The sequence below is a fragment of the Phodopus roborovskii genome, unplaced genomic scaffold (genome assembly GCF_943737965.1).
Source record: "Phodopus roborovskii unplaced genomic scaffold, PHOROB, whole genome shotgun sequence".
In the NCBI taxonomy this organism is placed as follows: domain Eukaryota; kingdom Metazoa; phylum Chordata; class Mammalia; order Rodentia; family Cricetidae; genus Phodopus; species Phodopus roborovskii.
The window spans coordinates 3,929,655-3,939,940 of NW_026126689.1; the positions used below are offsets into that span (position 1 = coordinate 3,929,655).

The window sequence follows — 10,286 nt, forward strand, 5'->3', positions numbered from 1 at the left end:
TGGTTTATATCGCTGTTCATCATCGAAGGAAGCCGGGACAGGAACTCGAACAGGGCAGGAGTCTGCAGACACACCGATGCAGAGGCCGTGAAGGGTGATGCTTGCTGCCTTGTTGCTCAGTCTGCTTTCTTCTAGAAGCCAGGACCTCCAGCCCAGGGATGGCACCACCCACACAATAGTATGGGACCTCCCACATCAATCACTAATTAAGAAACTGTCCTACAGGCTGTCTGAGAAATGCTCAAGGGATAACTGAGTGTAGGCAAGGCTTGAGAAAAGAAGGCTTCTTAAGGGAAGCAGGAAGGCAATCTGCAGTTCCTCACCAGACCAATAGTCCTTCTGGTCTAAGTTCCGTCCATGTAGAAGATCTTGTCCACATCAAAAGCTGCCGTACATCCCTCTATCAACACAGGAGAAGGTAAATCTGACCCACAGCCTTAAAATTTACAGAAAGGACTCAGAAGCCAGGCCATTGCAGAGGACTTCACTAATAAATGCATCCCAAACCCTGGACCTTCAGAGGAGTCTCGGAAGTCGTCTGAAAATATAAACATTCAGGGTGGCACACGCTGCTCTGCCCAAGCACAAAGTATGCCACGGTCTGTCTGGAGAACGCAGATCAGGCCTGTCTTAGTTTTGCCTCTGGTGAGGGGAAGAAATCTCTGTGGCAAATGGCTAAACTGCTGAGAAGTGGTGGAAAGGGTTAGAGCGTTTCACACGATGCCTCCAGAGAGGGAAGAAAAGTTATAAGCACCTTCGCCAGTCTGGCTCAGTACGGGAATTATCATGTGGCGTATCGCAGTGAATGTCAAGTTGTCCTCGGTCAAGTCCCACAGACAACATGGTGGGGCTGCTCATTTTCAGGACCTTGGAGCCCACCTGGGATCTTATTGCACTGAGGTGAATCATCTGTCAGTGTATGTGGCACGCTGGGAATAAGGACCAACGTATGTGTCCTGTGTCTGTTGCTCCGGGCCGTCCGCCACACTGTCCAAGCATTGGCATCCCCTGCCCCTGGGGTTGCCCCGTGTCTTCAGCAGCAGCCCCTCTTCACGGCCACTCTCAGCCCAGGGTTGCTGAGGAGCATGACGAGGGGGTGTATCACCGTGCACAGGTGGATCACCACCTGCCAAATCCAGTACCTGAATTCCTGAAACGGTGAATCGCTGGCAGAACTAAGTACCAGTGACAGGAAGCAGGAGCTGAAAAGGATGATGAAGGAGAGCAGCGTGAAGAGAGCTTTGGCGTGGGCCTGGGCTCTAACATCCTGAAGTCCTGAGGAGGCCAAGAGGCTCTTCTTCAGGTGTCTCACCAAAGACACGAGCAGCAAGGCCATGAAAATGCTGAAGATGACAGCGGGGATCGTCCACATAGTCACTTTTACAGAGAAGAAGTAGAATTTCTCAAGGGAGCGCTTCAAGCTATTCCCAGTGGCATTCCGAGGCTGATGGGCACCCTTTACAAAGCTGCTATATATCAGATAATTGCCTGCGAAACACAGGATGCTACTTAAGCTCGACATCCCCACGGCACTGAGCAACATCCATGGCACCCACCCGGGCACCCTGTACTTCAGCCAGACAAAGACAGGGTAGGTTAAAGTCGCGATTTTCACACAATAGAAGAAACCTAGCAAGGAGCAGAACCAAATGGTTGCAGCAGTCAGGAAGTCCCACATCAAATTTATGAGCAGCATTACTAAGTTGTATGGGAAGACTGTGGGATTCAGGAAAACATAAATGTTCTTACCTATCACCACCGATTGCAAGAAGAAGCGAGAGGCTGCTAGACTGATCAGTAACTTATTGTGAGCGGACAGTGTTCTCCGGAGCAACCATTTCATGCCTAGTACCACAACGATAGATCCATTGCCTACCACTGCCACCAGGCACAACAGGACTAAAATGATAAATAAAGCGATGACGGTCTTATCAACAGTCTGACAGCCCAGAGCTGTGTGACCTGTGCCCATTTCTCCAGTGGACATGATGGGTCCCATGAAGAGCTACTTGCTGCTCTAAGAAGTCTCTCCAATATGTTTGTCGCTCCACATGCCCTAAGTGAAGTGAAGCTAGAGGTGCAGGCTCTCTGAGGAGGATACAATTGTTTCTTCTCTTCAGAACAGATGCAAATATTGCCTAGGCTAGGTTTCCAAAGTCTCCCTGCCTGCCCGTGAATTTGCCTGATCTCTTGCTATCCCCTACCCACTGTCAACATCAGTGTGAATAATGCATCAGGCCCTTGCATATGGTGTCTCTTACATAGGCAGCTGCGCTTCTCTAAGCTGATACCTAAGATCGCACACCTGGGACTACTTGGTAATCAAATCCACAGGGCATGCGTGCTACCGAATAGCAGAGATCATGTCGGTCATGGGGGGTGAGAGGTGATTGTTAGGCTCTAGACGTTGTTCTAGATACACCCCCCCCCAATATTTAATTCTTGCAGCAACCCTAGAAAGAGGTACAGTAAGAATATCCCTTTGACACAGAGCCAGAAACCGATCCAAACCTCTCTCTTGAGAGAGCTTAGCTCCAATCAGTTGAGGACTCAGCATCCCAGGATAGAGTAAGAGAGGTGGTTACACAGATTGAAGCAGGGAGTGTCTCCTAAAAACTTAGACAATATTCTGTTAGCAGTGACCTTCACAATGGCAGTCTCGCTACGAGAGCTGTACACCAGTGGACGGGCAGTGAGAGGCCTTCTCAGAGGCAGGTGCGACCCGAGCCCCGCTCCTCACTGTGATGGTCTGGACATTGCCAGTGAGCCCTCTGTTTCCCCGTGTCCATCTCTACATTGCGGAAAGTGCTCGTTCTAGTACGCAGACTTTCCACGGAGACTGGATGTGGCCGCATGAAGACATCGAGGTTGAGTTCACGGATAAAAGAAATGAAGCCTCAAGTTCATGCAGATGAAGACTCATATTCACATCATATTCAGCTCGTGGTAGAAGACTAAGCGCTACACTGATTCCAGGACCAGCCCCGTTTCACCGGAGTTAGCTACATGACCTACACCTCCATCCTCTTCCACCTTACCGAGTGTGGATTCTGTCTAGATCCCTGTTTTCTTTGCCGATTATAGCTTTAGGGTTGGCCACATGGTGTAGCACATCAAGGTACTTGCCAACAAGCCTGAAGACCTAAGTTCCGCCAGGAAACCCGGAGGGAGAAAACCAAACTCCTCAAAGTTGTTCTCTGGCCTGCACACGGACACTTCATTGAGAGCGCAGAAACACATATACACATCCAAATTAAAAAGTTAAATTTAAAATATATATATATATTACCAGGACTGGGGGAATGGCTCAGTAACTGCTTACTGTACAAGTATGAGGACCTGAATTTTCTCCCCAGCAACCATGGAAAGCTCCACGAATGACAGAACCTGTAATCCACCTACTGAGTATGGGAGACACAAGGAATTCTGGGACTGAACAGTAGCCTGGGGGTGGGGGTGAGGGGAAGTGGGCTCTTGGTTCGGTAAGAGACCTTATCTCAAGAGTGAAGGAAGAACGACACGCAAAATTGACACAGTGATTCTGCCTCCTTGTGAAAATGCCCAGGGCATGGTGCTCCAAACTCCCTTCTTTGTGTCCTGGTCTCTCTGGCTGACTTTCGGCTGTGTCCTACCAGAGTCCGGAGAAATGAGGCAAACTGGGGTCTTTCAACTCTGGAGTTTGTGCAGCCACAAACCTTGAAGTTTGGAAAACTCCTATCTCTTCCTTCTACCTCCTACACCGTCAACGGCTCATCAGATTAAGGATGTGTAATTAACCTCAACTGATTTAACAGTTATTTGTTAGCATCTCCTGTTCCATAACAAGGGTATGAAAAGCACTGGGCTCCAACAGGGAATTGGTTGCCATCGAAGTGCTTCTATGCACAAATCATAAACCACAAGCATTTACCGTGCATATGTCATGTGCAAATTAAATTCTTTCAAAAAGGTGAGTAGACTCTTATATTTAAATACTTAATATATTTAAATATATGGTGTGGTTATAATATTTACTTATTGTATTTTGTGTGTAGGAGTGTTTCATTTACGTGTGTGTGTGCGTGTGTGTGTGTGTGTGTGTGTGTGTGTGTGTGTGTGTGTGTGGTGTACCTTCCTGGTATCCATGAAAGTCAGACGAGCCTATCAGATGCCTTAGAACTGGAGTTACAGATGGTTGTGAACTACCATACAGATGCTAGGAACTGAACCTAAGACTTCTGCAAGAGCAATATGTGCCATTAACCACTAAGTCATCTCTGCAGTATCATATTCTGTGGTGATTTTCATCATTCTTGTATTTATGACATTTTGCTTTCTCTTATTTAAATTTAGCTTTTAGGTAGACACAAAGTCTGATAATTTCGAGTTTTTCATATTCTTTTTACTTCTTTTTTTTCAAGACAAGAGTTTCTCTGTGTAGTCCTGGCTGTCCTAGAACTCACTCTTTAGACAAGGTTGGCCTCAAACTCACAGAGAAATCTGTCTTCCTCTGCCTCCCAAGTGTTTGGATTAAAGGCGTGTGCCCCACTATTAGTTCACAGTCTGTATAAGTGAAATATAAAAATGGGTTTGTAGGAGACTAGACTGGTGTTCTGGATAGAAATTCCCAATTCAGTGCTCTGCATTGGAAAAATTAAAAGAGGAAACAGTGGCCTGAATGCTGTCTTTTAAATGCTATGTATCTCCCTAGTCATCCCCAAGCTCTTAGAGGGGTTCAGCAGGGCTGGTTGTATGATTTAGCAGGTAAAGGCTCTTGCTGCCAAGCCTAAGAACCTGAGTTTGATCCCCAAGACCCACATGGTGGAAGGAGAAAAGCTTATTTCTGAAAGCTGTCCTCTGGCTTCCACAGCCTACCTTGTCATGTGCCCCCATCCCCAACCCCAACACACTGCACAACACAAATAAATGTTGAAAAGTAGTTCATCTGCACTGTGGAGATGAATAAAATGCCATATAGTATGCCAGAAGAGTAAGGCAGTAGAAACACAATCGTGTAACCGGGAAAGACAATTTCATGGTTGAGGAGTGTTCACTGCTTTTTTGCTCTGTTAGGGACGCTGAGATTTACATGTCAGCAGGGCTCACGCAGCCCATAACTGTAGCCTCCTGGCCTTTGTGGACACACACACACACACACACACACACACACACACGATAATAATTTTAAAAGAAATGCACGTGCATTAAGGATGCTTGAATTTCATCAGGAATTCATCTGAGGCCATGATGGTGTCTCTGGCTGAAAAGTTGGACTATAGAAGGATCCCAGAGTCCTCTCTGCCACATTAGTATACAGATAGATGCTTGCAGCCAGGAAAAAGGGTGTCGCCAGACCCCAACCATGCTGGCACTCCACATTTCAGACTCCAGCATGGTAAGAAATAATCACTCAGGAGCCCATTCCACATAGAAGGATGCTCTCTCAGCCTAGACACGTGGGGGAGGCCCTGGACCCTGCTCCAAATGATGTGTCAGACTTTGAAGACCCCCCCATGGAAGGCCTCATCCTCCCTGGTTGAGGGGATGGGATGGTGGTTGGTAGGGGGGACAGGGGAGGGAACTGGGATTGACATGTAAAACAAGCTAGTTTCAAATTTGAATAAAGAATTTATCATAAAGAAAAAATACTCACTCAGGCTATGATATTTTGATACAGAGCCTAAAGGAACCAAGACACAACTATGTGCACATTTATTAATTATCATCATGTCTACTTCACCGTTGTGTTATATGCATCATAAAACACGCACAAAGAGATAGGAACTTAACACATAAGCTAATGAAAACTGAAATGGTCACATTTTTATTTCCCCTCCCAGTATGCCATTTTTCCCATATTCCAGACTGGAGAATGCTGACCTCAGCAACAGTGTCCAATAAGTATCCCTAGGGCAGGGCAAGCAGAGAAAAGATTAGCAAAATTAACAATTGCCGGGTAGCTTGGTCCTTGACTATAATTAAGCATTTGGAAGGCTGAGGCAGAAGGATTGTGAGCAGCCTGAGCGACATGAGAGCTGCTCTCAAAGACACCAAGGTGTGAGAACACAGTTCCATCTTCAAGTCCTCATCTAGCATGGGCTGGATGCCCAGCACAAACACAAAACAAAACAAACTTTCAGAACTGCCTTTGTTTTCCATCGTCTCCATTTAGCCAAAACCTGAACATCTCTTCACGTCAAACAGTGCAGTCTCACTGAACACGAGGTGGATCTACAGTAGCGCAGACTCCTACCTACCGCCCTCTGTCTCCTAGGGGCCTTTGGGGGAGACCAGCTTTAGTCAGGGTACCAATGATCAGGGGGCAGAGACTGGGAAGAGAGAGGAAAGAAGGAAACAAGAGCGTGTGCAAACCTTTTGAACTCTTGCTACACACGAGTTCATTTGTCACAGTACCGACTCTCATCACTTGAGAGAAAAGACATCTCTGATTCAAGGCCCTCAAAGCTTATGGTTGGGCAGCATGTGTGTCCTAAAATCTCACCTTCAAGGTCTTTCTCAGCCTGGGGTTGCTAAACACGAGGATGACGGAGTTCAAAGAGATGCCCGTGTAGATGATGACTTCTCTGGCCCAATACCAATGACTTTGCATGGTTTTGCCTTTTGTAGCAAAAATTATCAGGGACAGGAAAAATAATACATAGAAAATGAAGAAGGCGGCAAGGGTTTTCAGAGCCATAGCATGAGCTTTAATACGGAAATCGTGAGACCCGGGCCTGGGGCCCCTCATCTTCCCCATGTGCCGGTATAGTGAGAACATGAGCGAGATAATGGACACTAGGAACAGTAGGAAAGGACTGAGCCACATGAGCAAGACATGAGACAAATGATAGTACCGAAGGAAGTCTAGTGTCATGTGACCAAAAGTACAGTTTCCAAGGGAGCCCTGGGAGACGGTCATCCGGATAGCAAAGATGTTCCCAGTGGTTGATACGATGGCTGAGAGGCCACCCATGATGACAGAGCTCAGCAGCAGCCTGGGGACTAACCAGGAAATCCTCCACTTGAGCCAAAACAGTGCAGGGTGGGAGAAGGAGGAGACCTTGACACAGTAAAAGATGGCAAGCCAGGCCGTAAGCCACAAAATGAAAGTGTTGGTGAAGTCCCAGAGGATGCCAACAATGTTTGCTTGGTGACAGAAACCAAAGAAGGCCAAGAGATTGGTCAGGATGGCTATCCCATGAAGGCAGAACCGGGAGGAAGCAAGAGAGGCCACAATCATGTCCACTGCTGACAGTGCCCGGTTGCCCATCCACTCTCTGCCCAGCACGACGATCAGGAGGCCATTCTGCGACATAGACGCCAAGGACACCAGGAAAAAGGCGGTCATGAAGATCACTGTGGGTGTGGAGAGCATCTTGTGGAGGGGAGATCTGTCCAGACAGGCTCCAGAGAACTGAGACACAGGCACACGGCGAGATGGAAGGAACCTACAGGCAAGCCACCGAAGGGACCAGAGACATGGAGACTCTCACCCTGGATTCATGCAAAAAGCCCAACCAGCAGCAAAGTCCCAGTGCCTGGGGCTTGAAATGATAAAAATTACCTCCTCCCTAGGCATGTAAATCGCTCCCAGTTCAATGACGCCTCAATTTGTATAACTTACATGTTCTATTCTGCCACAGCCAGGTGCAGGCAAATGTTAGCAGAAGATACTCCAGAGTTCTGGGGAATACCCCTCTGTTGCTGATTCTCTCTCTCTCTCTCTGTGTGTGTGTGTGTGTGTGTGTGTGTGTGTGTCTGTCTGTCTGTCTGTCTGTCTGTCTCTCCCCCTCTCCTTCTCTCTGTCTCCCTCTTCTTTACAATATTCTCATTTATTCTTTAACAATTCATACATGGTCACAATGTGTATTGATCATATATATCCCTAAATCACCCTTCCACATCCTTCTCCAACCTCTGTAACTCACTGCATCCAATTGTTGTTGCCCAAAAAATGCATGGATGTAGGCTATCCACTGGAACACCGGCAACCTACACACACACACACACACACACACACACACACACACACACACACACACACACCCCTTCATGTCTTGGGGAGTTTGGTTTGTTTTCTTGCTTGTTTTACATAACTGAGACCAATGAGTGTTTCCTGTATGGACATGGAGTTGTGGAGACAAGGCCTTCTGCTACTATATCAACAACCTACCATTGACCACACTGTGAAGGAAAATGACTCTCCAATTAGCTTCTCGGCTAGGGGTGGGGCTTTATGACCTTCCTCTATCCCTGCTGGAATGTTGATTGCCTTGACCTTGTGACAGCTGTGTGTAGGTACCCACAGCTGCTGTGAGTTTATAAGTGTGATGGCTCTGTGGTAACCAGAGGACAGCATTTCATGGTTCTTATATTCTTTCTAGAACCTCTGGGCTTTGGGTTATGGAGAGTGATATCAACGTCCAATCTAGAGCTGACGCTCATACTCGCGTACTCTCAGCTCGTGAGCAGTTGGAGTCTCTACACTATAACTACGGCAGAAAGAAACTTCTCTGACCAATGTTGGGAGTATACAAATCTCTGTCTATGAATAAAGATATTTAGAAGGCAGTTTGATATTCCCTGGCAGAGTCTATGACCTCCCCAGGCATGGACTTTTAGCCAGGTTTACAGTAATGGGCAGGGAATTCTTCCCGTACAGCAAGCCTCAAATCCAGTCAGGAAACTTTAAGAGTCATACCACTATTGCACTAGTGACCATATCTTGCCTGGCAAACACACTTTCCTAAATATACTATTTCTTTCCATAGTGCTTCCTAAAGGATACTGCTACTCACATTTCCTTCTTTGAACAGAACCTTCATGCCCCGTGTAAATATTTTATTAAGTGCCCTCAAGACACTATGCTAAGGATTACCCACTAGGTCAGTGACATAAGTAGACACTATCTGTCCAAGGCTGGGAAAATCTCCCTACCCAGTGACCTTTGGAGGTGCCTATTACACTCCACATTGGAGTCTCTAGCTGATATGTGAACTTCCCTGATATATTACCCTCAGATCTGCTGCCCGTTAACATCTTAGCTTTGATGTGTTTTACAAATAAAATATATCTGTTCATAAGATGGTACTAAGGAAGTGAGAGACTAGGTAAATGGTGATGAGTAAAAAGGAGTGACAGAGAAGGGGGGAGGGTCCAAAAAGTACATACACCACAGCCCACAGCGGAGGACGAGAAACAAAACTACGTCCAGAAGAGCGGAAGACAAATCTGGCCCCATAAGAAGAGCCTGCCTTACGTGTAGTGAACTCCGTTTCACAAAAATAACTATCCCGCCAGAAGGCTTGCGGTTCACCGGGTGATTTATGTCGCACAGGTTACATCTTGCTTTCACCAGCAACCACACAGAGTAAGCCCGTTCAGATCACCCAGCCCAACTCGGGGAGCAGTGCAGAGTATCCCACCGAGGTAGGCTGAGAGGGGAGAGAGCCTGCGCGTGCGCACACACAAAGGGAGAAACTGCAAGGGACAAGGGACGTGGAGAGGCTGCACGACGACGGCAGAGATGTTGGGGCACAGTCGAGGCAGGCATCCCCTCTTCAGAGGCCAGTGTTGCTAGAGTCAGGGTGCTCCAGGGTGGCTCACCGAAAATGGCCTCACCGGTGATGTTCTCTGACCCCCTCCCCGCCCCCGAGATCCCACAGCCAGAAGCCTGTGTGTAAGAAAGACCCAGGTGGTATGAAAATAACCATCTGCAGATTTACAGTGGGAGCCACAGGGAAAAGAGAAACAGCCAGCTGGAGAGCCGCTTCTGATTGAAAAATTGCTCTTCTTCTTTTTTTTCCACTGAATTTTCAAAAGGTTATCGAAGAAACAATAAAGCAAATGGCCTGACTCTGCAGGCAGCTCCGGGAACCAGGCCGAGTGCCCAGCAGGCTTCCCTCTGGTTCTCCTTGAAGATAGCAGCAGTGAGCAGCCTCTGAGCGTTTCACAATGTTTGGCTCGGCTCAGAATTCCTCCCGGGCTAGAGGCCAACTTCCTGATGTCATCATCGAGCAAGTTGAGGCCACGACACCCACGCCCCGTTGTAGCCGTGTGTAACTAAGTGCACGCTTCTTCTACTAAGTGTAACTAAGTGTCTTGCTTCTTCTACCACCACAGCATAACCCCGGTCAGAGCAAGGCTCTTCATCCCCAGCTGCCACCTTCTCTGTGGCTGACAGCAGTTCCGTCCCATGAGAAGGCGGGACTGCAGAGCTGGGCTGTAGCTCAGCTGGTACCCTGCTTGCCTTGCATGCTGAAGCTCAGAGTTGCATCCCCAGCAACTGGGACATGGTGGCACAGGCC

The 10,286-nt window shown here is 47.6% G+C and overlaps 2 protein-coding genes across 2 annotated transcripts; both read right to left on the reverse strand.

Annotated features, from left to right (window-relative positions):
• Positions 1-1,033: 1,033 nt before the first annotated feature.
• Positions 1,034-1,999, reverse strand: Tas2r60 (taste 2 receptor member 60). Its single transcript, XM_051174743.1, has one exon. The coding sequence runs from the start codon at positions 1,997-1,999 to the stop codon at positions 1,034-1,036; it is 966 nt and encodes a 321-aa protein (XP_051030700.1).
• A 4,470-nt stretch (positions 2,000-6,469) lies between these two features.
• LOC127214338 (taste receptor type 2 member 143) lies at positions 6,470-7,354 on the reverse strand. The gene has a single exon (XM_051174741.1). The coding sequence runs from the start codon at positions 7,352-7,354 to the stop codon at positions 6,470-6,472; it is 885 nt and encodes a 294-aa protein (XP_051030698.1).
• Between the last annotated feature and the right edge of the window lie 2,932 nt (positions 7,355-10,286).